The sequence below is a fragment of the Passer domesticus genome, chromosome 25, assembly GCF_036417665.1.
Source record: "Passer domesticus isolate bPasDom1 chromosome 25, bPasDom1.hap1, whole genome shotgun sequence".
Classification (NCBI taxonomy): Eukaryota; Metazoa; Chordata; class Aves; order Passeriformes; family Passeridae; genus Passer; species Passer domesticus.
In genome coordinates, this window is record NC_087498.1 from 6,374,975 (window position 1) to 6,398,682 (window position 23,708).

At 43.4% G+C, this 23,708-nt stretch overlaps 1 protein-coding gene across 8 annotated transcripts; it reads right to left on the reverse strand.

Moving 5' to 3' along the window:
• Positions 1-911: 911 nt before the first annotated feature.
• On the reverse strand, positions 912-23,690 carry ST7L (suppression of tumorigenicity 7 like). Of its 8 annotated transcripts, none has more exons than XM_064399303.1 (16): positions 23,663-23,690; positions 21,510-21,592; positions 20,439-20,598; positions 19,887-19,941; positions 19,248-19,363; positions 17,341-17,419; positions 16,378-16,532; positions 16,159-16,256; positions 15,640-15,754; positions 13,819-13,891; positions 13,047-13,167; positions 9,799-9,949; positions 9,567-9,659; positions 6,950-7,089; positions 1,672-1,739; positions 912-1,446 (listed from the first exon to the last, which is right to left on the reverse strand). In XM_064399303.1, the coding sequence occupies exons 1-15, from the start codon at positions 23,673-23,675 to the stop codon at positions 1,686-1,688; spliced, it is 1,506 nt and encodes a 501-aa protein (XP_064255373.1). In that variant the 5' UTR covers positions 23,676-23,690; the 3' UTR covers positions 912-1,446; positions 1,672-1,685. The 8 variants fall into 8 exon arrangements, with proteins under 8 accessions (XP_064255373.1, XP_064255372.1, XP_064255374.1 ...); XM_064399302.1 differs by lacking the exon at positions 23,663-23,690 and adding an exon at positions 23,587-23,624; XM_064399304.1 differs by lacking the exon at positions 23,663-23,690 and adding an exon at positions 23,023-23,480.
• Positions 23,691-23,708: the final 18 nt, after the last annotated feature.

The window sequence follows — 23,708 nt, forward strand, 5'->3', positions numbered from 1 at the left end:
TGCTTCACAGACCTTGGTTTACAAGGTAAAGAAGGATTTGAAAATAAGCAAAAAGAAAGAGAACTAATTCTTTATCTTCAGTGTAAGGAGGTATTTTAAGTCAATTCAAATGACTTGTAATTGACTGCTGAAGAGATTGTTTCAGAGAATACAGTAGGCTACAGCGAGCTTCTTCCATCCAGGATTCAGAAACTGGATTAATATACACTACCTTTGGAAGAAGCCATCAATGTCACAAACATTCACAAAGATAGTGGAGATCAAACGTGTAAAATCTCCCCAGTTCTTATTGGTAAGTGTATGTGCTTATCTGCAAAAAGCAAGATGATGGGTTTTCATGTCTCAGAATTAGCATTTATCCACAAGTCTGTGCTATTTTTATCACTTTCCCTTCTAAGAAGCCTGGGCTGACACGACTGCTTCCCTGATGCCAAGCAGCAGACCTGTGTGGGAAAAAGATTTTTGCTTTAATGGGAGAGTGGAGATGGAAGTCACACCAATTACCTCAAACCACGAGGCTGCCACAGCCATCTTTTCACCTCTGCAGTAAACAAACCCTCAGGGCTGGTCTGCATGGGAAGCAAATCCTTTGAAGAGCTTTCCACATCTCCATTCTCTTCAAGTCTTCGTAATGACAGTGAAACTACTTTGGACTAACACTTGAAGGTTCAGGTCTCCCAACAGACTCCCGTGCAGGTATCACAACACTTTGGGCAGTTTCAGAAGCCATCCTGTCTTTCAAAATGCCTTGTTTAAAGAATAAAAGATGCACAATTAAATCTAAAGAAGTAACGTGAAATAAAGGAGTTCAACATCTCCTTGAGTAATGCAAGCTCATAAGACAGAGAAGAAACAAATTTTTGTTTGCACACTGTAATCTATATTTAACAGACACTTAAGAAGTCAACAAATTCAATGTGTTAAGTAGCAACCTTTTAATAAAGAAAGCAGAACCATACTTTGCTGTTAACAAATATTTTGAAAAAGGCTTATGAAATTAAATCTAAGCCAAGTATCTGGTGCATCTGCAGCTGAGAAGGAAGCATCAGTACTCCAAACACCTGCTCAGTTTGTGTATTCTCCTTTCTTACAGAGGAAGTATGAGCTTCCAGTTGTCCAAGTGATTTAGAGAGCAATAAACTCTTGCTCAACAAGAACTATTTTCTTAGATGATTACAGATTAAGGCCAAGGAAGAAATTCACATGCTAAGCACCATCAGCATGGAAGCTGGTCAAGGATATCAGTTTGAAGAGCCCAGATTTCTTCCTTGGCTCCCACAACGGGGGGTCAGCCAACCACCAAGTGAGGCTCATAAGAACAAAATCAAACTATCATGGAAAATACACGCCAGTCACACTAGTCAGCTGATGCCAGGGGCTGGACAGCAGCAGGTCCTCAATGTGCTCCATAGTGAAGATGAAGGGTGAAAGAAGAGTCCCAAAGCACTGGAAGAAACAGAACACAACAGTAAATCATCTCAGTTTCCAAACCAACTTCCTTCTGCACTCAAAGTATGAGCAAAAACCACCCTGTGTCTTGTCCTCAGGGCAACAGAATTCCAACCCCTTCCCTGCTGATGCCATGAAACAGGCTTGTTGTAAGCACTAGATATTAATGAAGACACACAGGAGAAGAAAAGCCCTCTGGAAGCCCCAGCCTGGTGCACTCACCCTGGTCAGTCCATTCAGCTGGAGGCCAGAACGCTGGGAGCACTCACGGGCCACAGCAGCCGCAGCACCTGGGGGGAGCACGAGGGTTAGGGGGGCATTCCTCCACAGCACAGCACTTCCAGGGCTAGCACTGTCCCTCAGGGCTGAAAGACCAGGCAGCAGAGGACAGCGGATTTTCAGAGAATCACAGAACTGTTTAGGTTGGAAGGGACCTTAAAGATCACCTGATTTTTTCAATATTCAGGCACAGATTATTTACAGGTCAGCGACCCAAACAGAACAGCCCATCCACCAAGAGCAGTCTCTGCTTCCAGACGGGATCCATATTCTAGATGCCATCTAAACAGTTCCAGAAGTAAGATTAGGCTAAAACAAATCCTGCAAACTCCTCTGCACCTTCTCAACCCATCCCCCAGATATTCCACTGGCACTCAGGTTATCCTTGTGCAAACCCTCATTTCATGAGTTAGCAACAACAGGACTCATTTACTTTGAAAGTTTTACTTTGGCCCTCCTGGCTTCTATCATAACCTCAAATATTACATTAAAAAGGCTTTTAAAACATAACATTCACAGCAGTGTAGGCGCTTTTCCTTGCAGTGGGCTTCTTCCCTGCCTGTTAGCGTGTGGCACCTTCACATTAAGTGCATGAGTTAAGATGTAGATTAGCAAGGCAAGAAACCTTTGCCCTTGGCATCGACACTCAGCTCTGACAGGAAACTTCAGGCTTTTTTTCCCTACCAAGTGTAGAACCACTCATTACACATTGGCAGGGAAGTGCACATCTCCAAACTATACACATTTTCTCTTAGATAAGCAAAAGACTCAAGTGTTTATAAATATGAAAAGTTCAGCAGCTGGCTAAAAAGTTAATTCTCCAGTCTCACTTAATGAGCTTTGGGGAAAGTGGTAGGGGGATTTGTTCTTAAAGTAAAGCAGAGTGTCACACAAAGCAGGACTTGCCAGACACAGCTCTGCTTTGCCCTATTTTCTGTCCCTAGATGGCTGCCACAGACAAAATGGCAAGGAATCCTCCAACAGGGAGCTAGGGAACAGCCAGAATGAAAAATGTTTTCTCCTAATCTTGCAATCATAAAAATTAGCCAATTTTTAATTTAAATCCCATGACTTCCTTCTTTGTTGTGAAAGTATCAAGCAATCCATATAAAACCACTTTGGAACAGGGACTGTCTTAGGATTTTGTCCAATTCCCTGAAAAAGAAACTTGTTTTCAGTAAGATACAGCAGGAACACTGCTGCACTATTTTTTCAGTACTTTAATAATAATTTACACTGGTCTATTCCAGTAACATACAGTTCTGATGTAAAAAATGGGATTGATCTGCTTGGAATTGTCCAGAGCAGCTGTGGCTGCCCCATGCTTGGAAGTGCCCAGGGCCAGGCTGGACAGGGCTTGGAGCACCCTGGGATAGTGGAAGGTGTCCCTGCCCATGGGGAGGAGGTGGAACTGGATGGGCTTTGAAGTCCCCACACAAATCATTCTGCGACTCTGTGAAGGTATGTTCACTGTTTTCAGGAACTTGTGAGATCTCTGCAGTGCCTGCTATCACTCTGTATCACTGCTGTTCTTCGCAGGCTTCTTGGTGTCTTTGTATTACAGAAGGAACTGTGCAACCTCACTTTTGCAAGGTGATACACATCCACCCAGTCCTCCATCTATGTAATTATTAAAACATAAAAATTCATACTGAATGAAAAAACAATCAGACCATTTTGTCTGCAATTTCAAAGGAAGTTGTTTTATCTAGCAGCATTTTTCAGCTTGTTCAGGTAATCGTCATTTGCATTCCTTCCTCCCTTCTGTCACTTGCTGTGAAGACTCTAAAGAGCAGCTACTTCAGAAACAGAGCTGTCTGATCATCAAGAGCAGTGTGATTCTCCAAGAGATCAGAAATCTGAATGAAACAAACAGTGAGGCCCAGGGAGCACCTGTGCTGGTACTGCAGCTCCTGTGGATCCTCTGCCACTGCCTGTTCCACTGCCCTCGCCAGCACCAACTCACACAGTTATCATGGAATCACAGAATAGTTTGGGTTGAAAGGGACCTTAAAAGATCACCCAATTTCAACACCTTGTCAAGGGCAGGGCCACCTTCCACCACATCACGTTGCTCCAAGCCCCATCCAGCCTGACCTTGCACACTCCAGGGATTCAGAAGCTGCAGCTTCTCTGGGCACCTTCATGGGCTCCAACTGCACCAGCACCTGCTCAAGGTTCTGGCAGCACCAGTCCCACACCTGCAGAGCCCCGAGGGTGAGGGGAACAGCATGCAGGAGCCCAGAGAGCCCCCAAGGCGAGGGGAACAGCATTCAGGGGCCCAGAGAGCCCCCAGGGTGAGGGGAACACCGTGCAGGAGCCCAGAGAGCCCCCAGGGTGAGGGGAACACCGTGCAGGAGCCCAGAGAGCCCCAGGGTGAGGGGAACACCGTGCAGGAGCCCAGAGAGCCCCAGGGTGAGGGGAACACCGTGCAGGAGCCCAGAGAGCCCCAGGGTGAGGGGAACACCGTGCAGGAGCCCAGAGAGCCCCAGGGTGAGGGGAACACCGTGCAGGAGCCCAGAGAGCCCCAGGGTGAGGGGAACACCGTGCAGGAGCCCAGAGAGCCCCAGGGTGAGGGGAACACCGTGCAGGAGCCCAGAGAGCCCCAGGGTGAGGGGAACACCGTGCAGGAGCCCAGAGAGCCCCCAGGGTGAGGGGAACACCGTGCAGGAGCCCAGAGAGCCCCCAGGGTGAGGGGAACACCGTGCAGGAGCCCAGAGAGCCCCCAGGGTGAGGGGAACACCGTGCAGGAGCCCAGAGAGCCCCCAGGGTGAGGGGAACACCGTGCAGGAGCCCAGAGAGCCCCCAGGGTGAGGGGAACACCGTGCAGGAGCCCAGAGAGCCCCAGGGTGAGGGGAACACCGTGCAGGAGCCCAGAGAGCCCCCAGGGTGAGGGGAACACCGTGCAGGAGCCCAGAGAGCCCCCCAGGTGAGGGGAACACCGTGCAGGAGCCCAGAGAGCCCCCAGGGTGAGGGGAACACCGTGCAGGAGCCCAGAGAGCCCCCAGGGTGAGGGGAACACCGTGCAGGAGCCCAGAGAGCCCCAGGGTGAGGGGAACACCGTGCAGGAGCCCAGAGAGCCCCCAGGGTGAGGGGAACACCGTGCAGGAGCCCAGAGAGCCCCCAGGGTGAGGGGAACACCGTGCAGGAGCCCAGAGAGCCCCAGGGTGAGGGGAACACCGTGCAGGAGCCCAGAGAGCCCCGTGGCGCCGACTCCAGGCTGGGAGCACGGGGCTGATGCTGGATCACACTGTATACATTGGAACCAGCACATGCTTCCTTGTGATTTTTGGCCACTTGGAATATTTTTAGCAATTTGCCAAGGTTTACCCTGTGATTTATTATGGAGGAAACAAACTCAAGCACTAACAAATGAAAATATGTAAACTCAGACTTTTCAAGTCCATAGAAAGGTATTCAACTTCTTAAACCCCTTCTGAGGCATTCAGCTTGCTGTGGATTCAATTGCTGGAAAAAGAGTTTGATTAAGAAGTAACTGAAATGTAATCTAAGGAGTCACTGCTTGGAGATTTACAGTGAAAAAATTCCATATACACAATACTTTCCAACTGCCATTCCTAAAACAGTGTTCTAGGTTTCTTGGAAATTCAAGAGCTGGAAATACATTTCACATTGCTTTTACCTACAGCCAAAACACTCCAGATATACCAGCTAGAACTTTATTATCTCAAATTACAATATTTATTAAGTTAAAGAACAGTAAGATGAAAAGTACTTGAAGTAATGAAATACATAGGAAAAATAATTTTAAAAGCCTAAAGTACTAGAATTACTTGAAGATATAACACTCAATGCAACAAATAATAATTGCTTTATTACAGTATGCTTGAGTGAAAAGGCTGGTATCATTAAATAGAAGATAATCTTCTATTTTTGGTATGAAAATTTAAGTAGATGATACTACAGACCTCCAGAAGACAAGAGAGTATGTTTAAAGTGTTAGCAGCCATCAAAGCATTATCTGCAATAAAACTATTGAAGCAATCTATTAACTGAACCACAGAATCACAGAATGGTTTGGGTTGGAATGGACCTTTAAAGTCATCTAGTTGGAACACCCCTGTTTCTGAGGGGTGTTGAATCATGAGCACAATCATCAAATAAGTAGAATGTGGAAGAATTTTTATCATTAGGATATGATTGAGAGTCAACATTAATACTAGCTAAAATAGCAGAATACTGGAAGCTGGTATTTCCTTCTCAGCTGTCAATCTCAAGAGAATAATACAGAATTCCCTTCTCACTAGATGATCTCAGTGCACAATTTCAACTTTTGCTGATAATCAACTGCCACAGAGAGTGTCAAGAGCCCCTTTGTCTGTGCCTGCCACCACTGATTTGGCTGGGGAAATGCTGTGGCAATGCACACTCTTCTTGATCATCTATCTTTTCAGCTGAACAGACACTATCCATCTTTTCCTAAAGAAAATAAACAAAATAAACACACTGCCAAACAACTCAACCCTGAGAGGTTTCTCCCCACACTGGGATGTGTCACTGGACATCCTAACTGCAAAGCCAACTCAATCATACAAAGTCTTTTCTTTTTCTTGGTTCAAGAAACCCAGCAGAGAGAACTTCACCAAACAATTTTTTGTTAGCATAACATTTGACATCCTATCTCTCTGGAAATCATACAACTTTGCTAATGCAGCCCTTACAGAATTAATCAAACAAATAGTTAGCCCCTAGTTACTATGAACCCAGCCAATTATGAGCAGCACTGAAATTTGTCACCTGGCATGTCCAACTACATTTTCCAGCATAAAGATCAACACCACTGTGTGGAAATGAGGCCCCACTCTCCGACCTGCATGACTTGGACACTGGACTGGGCTCACCAGTAAAGCCAACACCTCTAGGAACAAAGTATTCTTAAAAAAGAAGGGCTTTCCTCTGGGTCTCCATTACCTGTTGCATTAAACCAGCCAGCATGCAAATGTCTTTTACCCTCAATTTTGACTAGCAAAGCCAGAATGAATTATTCCCTTAGAGTTCAGAGCTCTTTATTTGCTACTCTGCTCTACTGCACGAGATCCACAGTTCAGTAAAGGCCAAACTTACTGCTTGGAGTAGTTTGAGAAAATAATTTATGCTCCACAAGCATGAGACTGACTAGAGGCTACTTTGCCCTGGACCTTTAAATTCCCAAAGCCCCACAAGATACCTTAGCAAGTCCCATGATAGGGACAGTACTTACAGCTTTTGCAAAAATGACCATCAGCTCAGGGAACTGGTGGGTAAGGAGGGCCAGCATGGCTGAAAAGGAACACAGGCCTGCTGTGAAATGGATGAAAAAGGGAAGCTCCTTCTGGGGGTAAACGGAGACTTCGTGAAATGCTGAAAGGAAAAAAAATGAAGAATGCTGACATTTGATAATCAAGGACTGCTTTCTGAATTATTTATGGCCTTTTAACGCATTTCTGGACTTTCAGAAGGAAAGACTCCTGCAGCACATCTTAGGTTCCAGTACCTGAACTTCTTAAAAAATTTTCCTCTACATCACATGCTTGTTTTCATTATTAAGAGTCTTCACGTATTTGTTTTCATTATTAATATTCTCTTCCCAGTTTTCATTTCTAACAGGACAGAAGGAACACCTGTAAAGTTCACAAGCTGTCAAAATTACCCAAACCAACTAAAACAGTTCAGGTGTCTTCAACTCTCTAGAGCTCTATGAAGCTGAGCAAGTACAAAACAACCAGCATGCTGTATACATATATATTTCATAGTACTTCTTGAAGACTTCTGGCTGTAGACTACAGTAAATCTGTTCAGAGCAGCTGACAGAGCAGACCTCAAAGAAAACAGTGCCAGGACGGGGTTATAAATTCTGTACATAGCAGCTCCTTGCAATTTCCAATCTCTGGTAACAAAATCCAAAGCAGGTGATTAGCCAGGCTAAGGGTGGCATGTGGAGCTTTCAGCACTCACAACACTACTACTGGTCACTCGCCGAGGACCTGCTGGGTGAATTTGCAATTACTTACTGCCTCTGGATACCTCCAGCTCTGATTTCTGTCTAATGATTTCAGAAGATTTTTAAATTAAGAAAAAAATAGTTTCTATAGACATGAGTAATTATAAAAGGACTGCCCTTCTTGACAAGCTGTTTTTAAAATCTAACAAAAAACTAAAAATATAAATGAGCCTTTTTTTTGTAAAATAAGAAAATACAATTGTATTCTTTCTTAAATCGAAGTCTGTGGAGGAAAAAGACACTTTACCCTCCCAGTTACTGCGTCTGTATGCTAGCACATTAAAGCACCATTAGAAGAGTAAACCCAGCACAAGTGTGTTGTGCTCTTGCAATTCATTAATGGCGAAGTGCTCAGGGTTTGTTTTGGTTTTAATGCTATGACTTTGGAGCGCAATTACATAGACTCTTTGGAGATCCATGTCTAACATCCATCAGAAATGTTAATGGTACCTAGAGATTCATACTATACAGAAACTCACCTCATTTCTAAAACATGGAGCAATGTAATTTAGGAAAGTATTTAAAAAACAGGAATTAATTTCTTTTGCAGTAGCTTTTCCTACACTGGGAAATTAAAACCAAATTCAAGATAGGTAAAGACAACTAAAGCTAATTCTGTATGTTCACAGACATTTCAGCAGCGTTACTCATCAGACCAATCCAGGCTTTTTGAATCATTGATCTGGTCAACATTATTTTAAATAGATAACTTTTAAAAAAATTAAGTGTCAAGATTTCTCGAAGAAGTACTGCAATAAAAGTGCTAAGATGATTTTATTTATAGGTAGTTCTATATTTAAAACAAAACAGGAATGCGTGAGTGATCCTGTTGAAATATCTGCATGTGTTGGTGTTTAATTATGCTGGGAAGTCTACAATTTAGGGTTAGTTGCTAACCAAGGAATTCCTTGTGCAATATCCTGCATAAGTGAGAAATGAGTAATTTAAAGCAGTCTGGGGGCAAATTTAAATTACACATTTTAAATATAACTTCAGGCTTTTAAATAGAAACATGTCTGTGCAGTTTTCCTTTCCACAGCTGTGGTCTCTGTAGGGCTGCTGCTGCTTTTGCAGTAGCCCTTTCCAGTCCTAGGGGAATTGTGTTTCTTCAAGATATAGAAATTCAACCCCAAAGGAATTCAATTAAGATGTATAATTAACAGCTCAATTCTAATCTAAAGTAATGCTATTTTCCTAAATATCATGAGTACAGGCAGTAATGATAAGAGTCTATTTATAGAAAAAAACATGTAGGCTCATCACTGCATAAAGTAACCTTGAAGCAAAGAGCAGCTGGATGAGACTTACTTTTCAGAATCAAATGTTAGTATAAAACCATAGAAATACATGTAGAAAAACTTCCAGGAGGCAGCCAGCAGATCAATACAGACCACTGAATTAATGACAGAAAGCAATAAATGTTCTGTGAAGCTACAGGTTAACCAAAGATACTCTGTAAGATCACAGACAGGTTCTACTGGACACCCAATGCAGGACTGGAGCCATGGATTGAATCAAATCCATGAATTCTTTTCAAAGCAATTTTTAACAAATGGTCAACTTTGTTGTTCTCAAGGCTGGCCAGACTCAGCCTGCATGTACCACACACAGATTTCATCTCTGAAGGACTTAGGTTATTACTGCATCAAGCTGACATTTACCACACACACAAGTCAAGTGCTTCAGGATCTTTTGGGAGGGACATCAACAAATAGCTGAATCCCCTTCACAGGAAGCTCAAACTAAAAAAATCACAGTAAGGTAAATACAGAATACCACAACCTGAATATGTCCTTAGCCTGTGTTTTATTATCATTACTGCTTAGAAACCACTTACTTGGCAACAGTTCTCTGTCTGCTGTTTCTGTGCAGCTCGGGTAGGGATAGAAAAGATGTCCTTTCTCTAATGGGTATGGGATCATCCTAAATGCTGCAAAATGGGTGAGTGACATTAGATCTGAATCTAACCAGACAACCAGCTTCTCACAAAGAGAACCAATCATGTTTGAGGGGGGTAAAGGCAGAGAGGCTAGTCTACTGTACAGAAAAGAATAAAAGGAGATACTTACTGCCTTCCCATGTGCAGTGCAACAGATTTAGAGCCCCTTCTATCCTCTTCCAGTGCTGGAGGTGAAAAAAAGCATATGCTACTGCCTCACTGTCCCCTCGCTTCAGAATGTGCTCTGGAGGCAGCACTAGGCTTTTCATTTCTAGTAAATACTGAAAGGAAAAGTGGAAAGCACACCTGGTTACATGGAATGCTCCAAAACCTTTGATTGGGAAACGTAATTCATCATTTTAGCAATAATTGAGCATAGAAGGGGCCAGGGCCACTTCTACCACACAGCAGCCAGGCTGCACTAAGTGAGAAATGAAAAGCAGCAAAACACACTCCTGTGTGTATGACTCTTAAAATAGGCTTTCACACAAAAAATAAAAAAGTCAAGAAAAACCATACAGCTTCAGTAAGACAAATAAAAATACATTCTTGTGGATCAGACATTAAGTATAATGCTGCAGGTGCAACACCAATGAGGGACAAATTTAGGCTGATAAAAAACCCCAAACCAACAGTATTTTTGCTCATTACTTCATCACTGAAAGTTTTAGTGTAGGTGGTTGAAGACTTGTTAGTTCTGAAGTATGAGCAGCAAACCTGAAAGTATCAGTGTGCTAACCAAAAAAAGAATAATAAACCAAACCCAGGAAAATCTTTTAATGCGGTTTTACTGGGCTACCACAAAGTATCTTTGATTTCAGATTTTTTCAATTTCAGCCCTCTCCCTCCATCAGCAGAAAATCTGATGCTCAGAGGGGTCAAAGAACACAAGGATTAATCATTTCCTATTTCTTTGCAACACAGAACATGCAATTTTTTTAATGTACCACATTTTCTTATGGTACATTAAAAAAGTCAGGTATTCATTTGAACTTAGCTTTTAAAAACAGATGACTACTTTTTACAAGACTGAAATGACAGTTTCAGCTCTAGTATTTACCTGTGAGCTGTCCTCTCCTACCATAGAGTGTCTCACTCAATAACAGCCAAAGTTAATCCACATCTTTGATCAACGTAGCTGGCAATTCCTTGGAGTGTCCCCCAAAGTGTAAGAATGCAGCTAACTCACCGATTTATTTCAGCAGATGCCACAAACCATGAGATTATTTACTAATCCAGTTTGAGGACTTAACTTTTCCCATTCAGACTCTTCAAGGAATGTAGGAGGGGTTGTGCCCCAGCCAAATAAAGCACATTTGCTGCCTGGCTAGGTTCTTCTCTCAGTGCCTTGGGCCTGCACTCTGGAGGGTAATATTCTTGCTAATCCTCTCTAATCCTCTTCAATTTTTTTTTTTAACACAGTAAAGGATCACTCACACAGCACTGCTGTGGGAAAATGGTCTCAAATATCTGACCCCTGACCCAATCCTCATGCTCTCCACAGTGCCCACTTTTCCATTATGCTAACTGGGAATATAAACCCAGCAGTGGTGCTGAAGCTCCGCTGCAAGTATTGCCACAACACACCAATGCTCATCCCCAGGCTTGGGCCCTCTCTGAACCCATGTTACCACATAAACAGAAAAATTCCAGTCTCGCAGGTTTTCACATCCATGTTTATGCATAAAACAGGGAAGGTGTCAGTACTGAAGGTGTCTCAGTACTGAACTGAAGGTTTTGAGGTCTTTACACACAATAAAAATCACTAAGATATTCAGAAGATGTTTAAGATTGTTTCATAAAGAACCACAATGCAGTTAGATTTCTAATTTGAAATGGCTTAAGAGAACCACTTTTCTAGCTGGTTCTAACTTTCCAAACAAACGCCAGCCTTGTAAAAGCAAAACAAAGAGAAATAATTTATTTTCCTTATGCAAAATGCTACGAACAAAGACAATCACTTTCATCTGATGTGCTAACAGGGGGATTTCCTGCTTTACACACCCATTTTTAGTCTATGGGGTAGAACAGAGTAGAAATTCAAAGATCAGATTTTCTTCCCCTCTGTGATCCACTGGGCAAGTTCCTTCACTTCCCTGCCCTTTTTCACCTGTTTGCTTTGACCATAAACATTTCAGAGTTCTAAACAGCCTGCACCAGTAAAATTCTGCTCTGTCATCTAATCAACTGGTGCCTCAAGGCAATGTTGTAATACAAAACCCACAAAGAATGGACAGATGTACAATTAGAAGAGAAAAGCAAGTTACTGAAACCTGGAATCAGTTTCTGCATTTGTCTGCAGAGTTACAGACCATATTTTAACAACAGCCTGCTTGAAATCATCTCTAACTTCTTTAAAAAGGTATATGAGGCTCCAGAAGCAACTGGAGGATACCCAAAACAAAAGAACTTTTAGATAATGATAATGCATTATAATCTTCTGCCCCTAAAGGCAGAGGCTAAAGAAAAATCTGTCTGAGACTGTCTGAAATGAACTTGCTACGCTCTTGATCAGTCATGCAAAGAAGCAGCAATTTCTCCCAGCAATTAGCTTCCTCAGTGCACATTCTATTGGATTGGACAGGCAGACAGAACGGAGCGGCCGGATCATTCCAGCCTCCCCAGCAGCAGCCACTGGGGCTCCAGCATCATTTCCAGAGGATTAGAGCCTGCCCTGAGCCAGCCTCCTGCTTCAAGGTTCATACTCAAAGCATCCCTAGTACAGTAAAAAGCAATGCAGGACTTTATTTTCACCCAGTGCTCTGTGGAATCTGTGTTTTGACGGGAGACATTAAATTACAGCCTGTGCTGATATAGACTCTTCATCTTGTTTACACGTGGATGAAGAAAATAAGGGACTGCAGATCTTTCAATAACCATGGAGCCATGGTTGGAAGCCCAGCTGAATAAAGGGGTTTGGAATACTGGAGTGATTATTGTTTGGAAAACTTAATTTGGCTTTAGGGACTTGGAAGCAGGGTCCTGGAATGAGATATCTTTAAGGTCCCTTCCAACACAAACCATTCTGTGATTATTTTATGACATTAAATATCTACATTTATATTTATTAATGTCCACCCTTATTGAGAGTAAAGGGCCTTCAGTAATACATTACTGGATTTTCCAGTGTTAGAAAATTTGCAGTTTAAATTTTTGTGCAAAAACCCATGTTTGAACATCAGCTATTATTTTAAAAAAATCTGGCCACAAAATATTTATTATATAAATACTAATGTTTTTAACAACTCCATGGTGGGAATTATAATCAAATTCAGGAAAATATGTGGCTAGAAAGGCTCCAATAACAAAATTATATTATAATACAGTATTTTTCAGAATACATTACAAGTGGTCCAACAGGAAATAAAATACTTTTACCTTTGGAACATGAGGGTTAAATTCCACAGCTCTGTGAATTGCTTCCACAGCATTAATTTCTGCTGTACTAAGTCCTCTCCTGGAGGCAGTTTCTGGGGAGAACCTGAAGGGAAAAACCCACCTTGAACAAAAGTAATAAATAATAAATGCTAACCGGGTATTTATTTGCACTGCAGCTCAGAGTTCATTTAAAAACTGGCTGATTTATCAAGAAAGATAAACCCCTCTAGGAGAAAAAATATTCATGTTAAGTCAGGTATCTTGACTGCTACCCGTGACATATGAAAATTCATGTTGATCCTGACTTTCAGCTCCCTGTTACAGCATCACCTGCTGGGAGGAGGAGCTGGGCTCAGACCATGGTGAAATGCCAGCATCAACTACCACAAATATCCAAAAAAAAAAAAAATCCCAAGCAAAACACTGAAAACAGAACTTACACGAAAGCACTTGGCCAATACACGGGTTTGTAAAAAACATCCTCCCCTGTACTAACTTTATGGATGCTTAAAAGCAGTTTTAAATTGTATTTTATTCCACACACAAATATATGTATATATATAAATACACTCAACTTGCTCTTAGAAATGTAATTGCTACATAAATAGGCATAACCAGGGATGTAAAAAAGACTAAAAAATTTAAATAATCCTTTAAGTGAAGCAAAGATATCATTACAGATTGGAAGTAATTTTAAAACAAAGGATTTAGACCTTTTTTCCTTCATATTTTACATCAGAACCCAAGATCTAGCGACAAACCCTTGTCTTACCTTTCTGAAACAGCTCTGGCTTTTAGCAGAGCCGCTGTGTAACATATTGCTGCTGATTTGGGAAGACTGATATCTGTGATAAAATAAAATAATTAAGCTGTAAGATTCTAAGGCAATACAAACATTTTAAACCCACATCCTCTGAGTTAAAGATTTTTCCTTGGGTATGGGAGACAATGAATTTAACATCTGGAACATTTCAGCTGTGATTAGAAACTTTGAATTTTCTTTTTTCTGACAGTCACCAGTCAGTCTCAGATTGAAAACCCAAAGTTGCATTTAGGTGATAGCCACCTTTTGTTTCTAAATGTACTAACACACTGAAACTGAACCCAAAAAGAAATGTGCATATAAATACACTTAAGATTAGAATGCATTTCCTGTATTAACCCACAAAGATTTAAAGTAAGCTTCTGATCTTTACCTAATTTTGCAACTGTACATTAACACGGTTTTGTACAATGCTGAGAGACTGACCAGAAGCTGACTGCAAAAAATGACATTACAGACAGGTAGATGAATCTTAACCAAAATGCCATTTCCGTTCTTCTGCAGTTCCATGGGGGAAAATTCTGTTAGTTGTAGCTTTGTAGCACATCTGAAGCCAAGTTTGAGCTGACAATTACAGATTAGAAGGTTAGCACTCCACAGTGCAAGTTTACTTTAAAAGCAGACAAAGTCTGGGTCTAATTCCCAAGTACCACGTTGTGTATAGTCAGATGGTTCTTGCTTTTCTTGTAAATCCCATCCTGAGCCTGTCCATCACTTACTACAAGTCTGGCTGTTGTGTCAAGCCAAACACAGAGGTGCTGCAGGGAGTTTGAAGCTTGTACTCATTTTTCCAGATGCTCAGAAAAAAAATCAGCAATGCTTTCTTAACAAAGTGTCACAGTTCCTGGTGCTAACAGAAAGAAGCACTGGGCAAAGTGCAAATGGTTTTCATAAATTTAAAATAATCCACCCAGAAGAGGATCAAGGAATGGGAGCAGGGTGCTAGGCTGGCCATGTACAAGTGGCACAGGATTTGGGCAAAAATATCATACCTTTGACTCCCTGAGGCAATGAAGAATTGACATAAGAGAGAAATCAACAACTTCTGACAATAACTGTCATAAAATACTGCTATGTCCCTCCATTCCAAAGGTGATTTAAGGCCCTGCTTTGAAGCAGCCTTTTGTACACTTGTGAAATGGGCACTATCCAGGGGGCAAAACTGAGTGCAATAAAAAAAAAGAATATACTTTATTAACCTTTATTTAGACTTACACAATATCCAAAACCTACAGATTGAGACAGAAAGTGAAAGCAAATGACACCATTTGATGCACATCAGTGATCTCTGGCAGCAGCATGTTTGCACACTGCTGATTTCTGACAAGGAACCTCAGTACTACAGAAGCACAAGACCAAGCCTAGAAGATGACAAAAAGGGAAACTACCTTTTCCAGCTTATTTACATCATTTACTTACAGGGCTATGTGCTGGCTGAAAAAGGCTGATGAATTTAGGCATATCCAGGGATGTAGAAGAGATTAATTAAAATAATCCTTGAATTGAAGCAAGGATTTCTTTACAGATTAGCAGTAACTTAAAAACACAGGAAGTAATTCATATGCAATTTAGTTTGCCTAAATTTGACCTCAGCAGTCAGAAGGAGAACTTGACCTGCACTCAGCAAGCACCTATTTGTTACTGATGGAGGGAGCCTGCTCACCTTGCTGAGGTCATGGGTGGACTCCTGCCTGTGGACAGACATCCCTTGCCCACCCCACTCACACTCTTATTCAAAAACAGCCACATTTTCCAACAGGCATCACTTACCATCATACTTGGCTAAAACTGCCTGGACATCTGCATATGCCTGCAACTCCAGAAGGGCCTCCAGGAGGTTTTCATGGATATTCAGCATACTGAGAAGTGGAAACTCTTTCATCAACTGCAAATCAGTAAAGAGAAATAAATTACATATAGAATTGCAGCTGAATGACTGAAATACTTAATAGAAATCAGTACAATAATCTAGGGCTTTTTAATGTTCTCAGAGTGTTAGAGAATGGCATGGAAGCAGCATGAAAAGAACTGCATCCTTTCATAAAATCACAGAATGGTTTGGGTGGGAAGCAATCAAAGCTCATCTCATTCCAACCCCCTGCCATAGCAGAAGGGCAGGGACATTTCCTACTAGACCAGGTTACACACAGCCCCATTCAATCATGAGCAAACTCATGGGGAAATAATTCAACTAGATTAATTACGATGCCTAGAAATGAACTTAAAACCATCAATTAGGACAATGTGATTGAAAACAGTTAACTTAGGGTTTTTTTTACTTTTACTTACATCTCTCATCATTTTTACTGCTTCTCGTATTCTCCCAAGTTTCCTGGCACACATAGCTAGTCTCCTTTTCACATACACCAGAACATTGGTGTCTCTTCCTGATTACAAAGACAGAAGCATTAGTCTATCAGTTTCAATCCTTACCTCTCCTAATTATAACCTTAGTTTCACATTTCTGCTCACACAAACCCAGGAGTTCATGTGATTCAAAGTCCTTACTCAGCTGTGCTTCATGCTGGGGGCTCTGAGAATGGCAGTTCTGAGATTTTCTGTAAATCATTTCTCCTGCTTTCAGAGCCTGCTTGAAATATTTCTCAGCATCCACAATAGTTGTTGCTTCTTCCTCAGCCAGGAGGACATATGCAGTAGCACAACTGAAATAAGAGGAACACCTACTAGTTACTTTGAGGTAGGAAGTTTACTATTTTTATTAAGTGATAGAAGTGTTAGAAATGGGCAAGATTCACTTATGTTTAAGATGTAAGCATTGACAGTATTAAAATTCCAAAATACTGACTTGAGTTCAAAGGGGGAGGGACAGGAAAAAATAAACCTCTTCCATTTTACAGAAAAAAACCACACACACCCCTCCCATTTGGAGCAAAAGCAAAGGAAAAAATTGTTAAAGCAAGTTAAATTATTTCTCCTTGAAACTGTAAAAATGGTCTGTAGTTGTCTGGAAAGGTTTTTCTTCATTTGGTTTGCTTTTAAAAATCAGGAGGTTTTAAAACACTTTACACAAAAATAACAAGACAACATAGCAAAGTGGATCACAGTTGTGGGTGAAATTCTGTGGTTTATGCTACAGAGTATTTTTAATTCCTTTACAGGAGTGGCATCTGTGAGTTCCAAATACAGTTCTACCATGATACCATCTTGAAATACATGATCTTATATTCAATTATGACCACTCCATACATTAATATGATTTCTCATTTGTTATTGCCACTAACACAGCAATTTAAGAAAAAAAAGCTGCACAAAAGATGTTTTTAGTAGAAGAGTTCAATATTTCAGGGCAATTTACAGCCCCATGTGCAATTCCCAGCCCAAAGAGTCCCCCTTAAGCATTCAGAACTTTGCTGTAAGTGAATTATTAGATGAAGAAACTGATAGTGTGCTCAGTATCCTTGCACTTAATCCTTCACACTAGAAATACAGCAACTGAAGACACAAACTCACTCGTTGTTCAACTCCAGAGCTTGATACGCTGCTTTAATCCGGGCCTGCGGGTTCCTCTCTCGCCAGGCTTTCTGCATCACTGTAGAAAACACATGGAAAGGCTGGTGAGGGACATGGACACGTGTGAAAGACCTGGGAGCCAGCCCTAATTAACATTCCCTTCCCGTCTGAAAAGTCCTGTTTGCTGCACCATTGTTATAAGGAAGAACAAACAAACAGTTTTAATTTCAGCCTGTTCCTACCACAAGCATCAAATTCGTGCAACAGCTCAGTACACCCCAAATTTAGTTTAAGAAAGCAACACCACCAGGAAGATTCCTCGCTGACCGTCTCAGAACTCCTCCACGGAGCACAGACACAGCTTACATAACCAGGCAGATGTACTATTTCTAAATTGCTACAGATTTTTGGAAACATTCCCCAAGACTTGTTGAAAGCTTGGCAGGAGCAATTGTTAAACACAGGTTCATGCACAGACCTGCAAAGAACTTTAATTTAAGCTTTCAAACAGAACTTCAAAGAAAACAGCGATGGAGTAAGTGGTGTCTTGCACAGGTAAGACTTTTATACTTCAATATTAAACTGGCCAGAGCAGCTGCCCCTGGGTCCCTGAAGTGGCCAAGGCCAGGTTGGACACTGGGGCTTGGAGCTCCCTGGGACAGTGGAAGGTGTCCCTAATCATGGCAGGGGGTGGAGCTGGATGAGCTTTAAGGTCCCTTCCAACCAAAAACACTCTGGGATTCTGGTCCATGATTATTTTTAGATAACTGTCAGATCATGAACGGTTAACAATTTATTTTTAAATTTACAAAGCACATTTGAGTGGCATCACAAGGCAAAGCCAATTCAAGATACACATTTATCATCTTATTTGGTTTGGGAACGAGTAAAAAGGGTGAAATCTGTTCAGAAGTGGCCTTTGAACTACAACTTGAATTCAAAATTATTTCAATGCAATGACTCTAAACCCCTCCTACCATGCTTCCATTTGGTAAAACTGGAAAACACAAACTGAAAACCAACTTCTAGGAAAACAACACATTCAGAGCTACCATTTTCTATGCAGATTATTAACTTTCACACTAAAAACCAGTCCTGACAGAACTCCAAAACCTTACATTCATGGAGTTCGATATCTGGCCTATCTCAAGGACGATAAGAAAACTGAAGAATCTATACATGTTTCTTTTGGAACAAAACCTCCTGCTGTCCAGCAAGAATAACGTGGAAAAATATTTGAGTTTTCTTTCGGAAACAAAATATTAGTCTTGGCTCAGCAAGCGAGACAATTCACTCCCTTTGTGAAATAAAAACACATCTTTCATATCAAACATGTCACAGCCAGCTGACAAGGAACACCTCCGGAATGTGACAAATTGACAATAATTCACACCCACACTGACAATAACCAGGTAAAGAACATTTTCTGCACTAAACATGTGGAACACAAGGAAAAAAACTGGAGACTGCACTATTCATTACTAAGGTTTAAATGAGACCACATTTTGGCTGTTGAGAATATAATCTAGGTTTGCAATACTGTGTTAATTATTTGAAATGTGTGAGATCTTAAAAAATATCAGGACTGTGACAGCACTAAAGTCGCAGAGAATGCACAATGTAAAACAACATCTTTCCACTAAATTTCACTAAACACGAAATTTCAAGAGGCTTGGAGCAGCCTGGTCTAGTGGAAGGTGTCTTGCAGAGGGGGGAACTGGATGGGCTTTAAAACCACTCCCAACACAAACCATAGATCCTCTACATCTATTAAACCTCTTTAGTAGCTGAGAAAGGCTACAGTTTCATGAAATATTTGACACAATAACTTGCACTACTTTCAAGTCCACTAAAAGCACGTACTTGGCACTGTCCAAGACTTACACACCTTGGGCAGACATCAGTACCTGTGTCTGAAGGCCGGAGGGCATCCGTGTCACATGTGAAAAAGGTTTGATGATCTTGAGCAGACAAATTCATGTCATAGTAAGTAAGAGGCTCCTTCCCAGTCACCCACATGTACCTAAAACAACAGATTTCAGTAAGAGGCATTCCTAGTAATTAGCAATGCTGATATCAAGGCAATATCTGATGTGCCTAGTGCAGAAAATCTAAATAAAAAACTAAAGCTACGAACACAAAATTTCAAGTACTACTGTTCAATCATCTGTAACGTTCTAAACAAATTGGGAACTGGCTTCCTAGAAAGCAGCTTTTCCCATGAAGTAACACTAGGAGACTTACAATACAGTTTAATAAAAGAGAATTTAGATTGAGAATCACTGTCTCAACCTCTGAATAAAGTTTTTTCCCCTACTTTACTCTAATAAAGCCCTGATGTTACGGCAATATTTTTGTTCTTAACATTGAAACTGCCAAAGCTTGGCTTGGTGCCTTTTAAATACAGGATTGGTATCAATCACTCCTATAATCTTGCAGGTCTCCAGCTGTCTCCTGACATTACCAGTGCAAGCTCTGTGAAAAAGTCATGTGCATGCCCCCGATTAAATTTAAAAATATGCAGTGGAAAGCAAGATAATTAATACCTGCTATACTCTGCCCCTCTGAAAAGATTGAGAGGATTTCGCCACACTTTGCACTCTGAGGAATAACAAAATAAAAGTATTTTTAAAATTAAAAGCATGGGAAATATTACCTTGACATTAAAATGCAGTAATGCAAAAGCAGTTGTGTTTTCAAAAGCTACTTTAATTGTATTATTATGCAATCATGATCTTCATAAACTTCTGTTATTCCATAAATATTTTTGCTCCCCAGCATTGCTGGGGTACAAAAGCACTGGACAGGAAGATTAAGCAATGCATGTACACTCACACAATATTTACCTTTAGAACATTAAATAACTAATGTTACTGAAAAGCTTTAGCTAAATGCAAAACATTTTCTAAATCATATCTTTAACAATGAATGGTTTAGACTGAAAAGCCATTATTATTTAGTTTATTTTTAGCACTACTACCAAAACACTTTGTAAGATGTAGGTTTTGTCCATTTTTCACAAGCACTAATGCAGAGCCAAAGCCACCACAAGCCCCCTCAAAGCTCAAGGAAAGCTCCCGGGACACATCAGGAATCACCTGGCATGTTCTGCCTGCTGGTGTCGTTCTCCCCCGCCGAGAAAGCTGCTGGGGCTGGGGGGCTGCTCTCTGCACCCCCGATGAGGGGCCTCAAATGGCTCACAGAAACCTGCTCGATGAAAGACGTGCCGTACTTTCGGAAGTGCCACCACTCAAACACCTGCCACAGCAGAAAAGAGCACCAGGAGGTTCCTTAGGTGGCACCTCCCAGCAAACACTGGGGACAAAGAGGGCTCACAGCGAGGACATCCCCTGCCAAGGACCAGGGGTGGGACTCTGCTCCACACAGAGTAACACCAGCGATCCAGTTTGGCCTGCCTTGCTATGCAGGATCACTCACAGAACATCAAAGAGATTGGGGAAAAAACAGCAACATTTTAGTCAAATGTTATGTTCCTCCCTCCCAAAGTCACTAGGGTAACTCAGAAACCCTTTCAGAAGTACCTGGATAAGGAAACTGTGAACAGAGGCAAAAAAACCATTATATCCTCTTCTCTGGTGAGGATATTTCAAGCTGTAGTACCTGCAGTACTACAGTTCAACAGAGTAGTTTTTTCATTTCACAAAAATAATCTAAAAGAATGAAGGATAAAATGGCCCATTAAACTGAGATGTTCTGCTAAGCAGAAAGAGAGAGGCTAACAAAGAGACAAGGCAAAGTTAACAGCAGTTACAGCCACTTAGCAGAAATTCTGGGCCAAAAATATTACCTTCTCTTTTTGAAGCTATTAAAAATACCTGCATATCACAAGCCCTCAAGGACCAAAGTGTCAGCCCTGGACCAGCCTGGATCAGGCCCTGGTCTCTCTCTGAGGTGACCACTGACAGGCTGGAGCTGTGCAGGGGAGGTAAACCACTCCAGCATCCCACACAGGTCATTTTCTCAGACTCCTACAGTCCCAACATACAACACACACAGCAAAAGAGCTGTAACAAGACATCAGAGAAGTTCCTTCCCAGCACAAAGGCACCCTCTAGAGTCTGATATTCATTCCCTTTACCCCTCATAAAGTCATCTGAGAGGTGCTAAAGTTGTTTTTTTTTTAAAAAAAAAAAAAGTGGGCTACTTACAAATATCAGTCCAGATATAAAAGATGAAGTTACTGTAAGGGCAAAGTAGAATTTTGGAGTCAAAGTGCTTAAGAACATGGTCACTGTTAAGAGAAAAAAATCAAAGACTTACTAAGTAGAACTGAAAAAGATAAATAGCTTGCCTATTAAAGAATGCCAAATATCATGCAAATACATTGTACACTATAGACCTAGTAGCTTTAGAATGCTACACTGTTAGGGGAATCCTCACCACCTATTATTTTGTTTGTATCTACCTGTGACAGCCAATTTCTATATCCCACCAAAAAAACCCATGTGAGCGTAAGATGAAGCATTTTACAGTTTCATCCATACAGTGGCTGCTGGGCCATAAGAAGACAATTTAATATATTATTTCACTTTAAGACAAAATTATCCTGTTCTGATGCAAATTTATATTCAGTGCCAACATATGTTTTCCACAGACCTCTCCCTCCTGCTATGGAGAGCACAGTGCAGAGAATGCAGCTATGTACTGGTGCTCTGGCCATGGCTTGGACTCAAACTGCACCTCAGCCTTGTCACCTGCCAGCAGCACAGGCTGGACAGGGCCAGTGGCAGCCAGGGCAGGGCTCCAGCCTGGCAGGGACACGCAGCAGCACCGTGTCCCTCGCCCTGGGGTGAGGTGACAAGCTCAGTGTGCCACCAAGCAAAGGTGGGATGCACGACCTGCCCGCAGGCAGGGCTGGGACAGACCCACAGAACCAGAGTATCAATTAGTTTGGAAACAACCTTATACCGAGTCCAACCTGTGACCAATCCCACCCTGTCAACAAGACCACAGCACTGGGTGCCAGGTCCAGCTGCTCCCTGGGCACTCCACCACCTCCCTGGGCAGCCCATTCCAAAGCCTGACCGCCCTTTTCATGCAGAAATTCCCCCTGATGTCCAACCTGACCTTCCCCAGGCACAGCTGGATGTCCTGTCCCTGTTCCCAGGGGCACAGCCAGACCCCCGGCTGTCCCCTCCTGGCAGGAGCTGTGCAGAGCCACAAGGGGCCCCTGATCCCCCTGTGCTCCAGGCTGAGCCCCTTCCCAGCTCCCTCGGGGATTCTCCATCCCCTTCCCAGCTCCCTCGGGGATTCTCCATCCCCTTCCCAGCTCCCTCGGGGATTCTCCATCCCCTTCCCAGCTCCCTCGGGGATTCTCCATCCCCTTCCCAGCTCCCTCAGAGATTCTCCAGCCCTTCCCAGCTCCCTCAGAGATTCTCCATCCCCTTCCCAGCTCCCTCGGGGATTCTCCATCCCCTTCCCAGCTCCCTCAGAGATTCTCCATCCCCTTCCCAGCTCCCTCAGCCGCTCTGCTGCCCCAGACCCGTCTCGTTCTCTGCACACTCCAGCCCCTCAGCGTTCCTCCTGCAGGTGCGCAGCACGGCGGGACAATCACCGCCCGGCGCCGCGGGGTTCCCGGTACAGCCCGGCTCCAGCCCGGCACCGAGCCTGCCCTGCCCGCACGCAGGGCCCGCCTCGCCCCGGGGCCCCCGCCGCCCTCACCGGCCGCCAGGCCGTCCCGCAGCCGCAGCGGCACCCGCAGCACGGCGTACAGGAGCCCGAGCGCGGCGGCCGCGGCCAGCAGCCCGCGGGCCCAGGGCGTCGCGGCCCGCCGCCGCAGCTGCTCCCAGCGCCGGAGCGCCGCGGCCGCGCCGGGGCACGGCGGCCCGCGGCCGCTGGCAGCGCCGCCGCTGCCCTCCGCCATGGCCGCCGCCGGGGCACGCCGGGACAGGGGCGGGACGGGCAGCGGGGCGGGGCTCCGCGGGGCGGGCGGCGCGCTCGCCGGCCCCATCGCTGCTGCTGCAGGGCGCAGCGCGCACCGACCGCCCCCCACAGCACAGCCGGGGTGCCCGGGGGCTCCGGGACGCGGCGGCTCCGCCACCGCCGTGCTGCCGGCGGCGAAAATCCTGCCCGTCCCTGTGATGGCGGCAGCACGGCGTCTGCCCGCAGCTACGATGGCGGCGGCCGCGCTTCCGGTCTACGGCTCCCGGCCGTCTCAGCCCACGGGGCACGCCGGGACGACTAGAGCGGCGCTGCTGTGGGCAGCCTGTTGGTCGAGTCCATCACCGCTGCTCCGCCCGAGCATATCTCACACGATGACCGGGAGGCGGCGGTTCTGTCAGCCGGGACCGCGAGAACCCACCCGTTTCTACCATGGCGGCCAGTCGGCGTCTGCCCGCAGCTAAGAT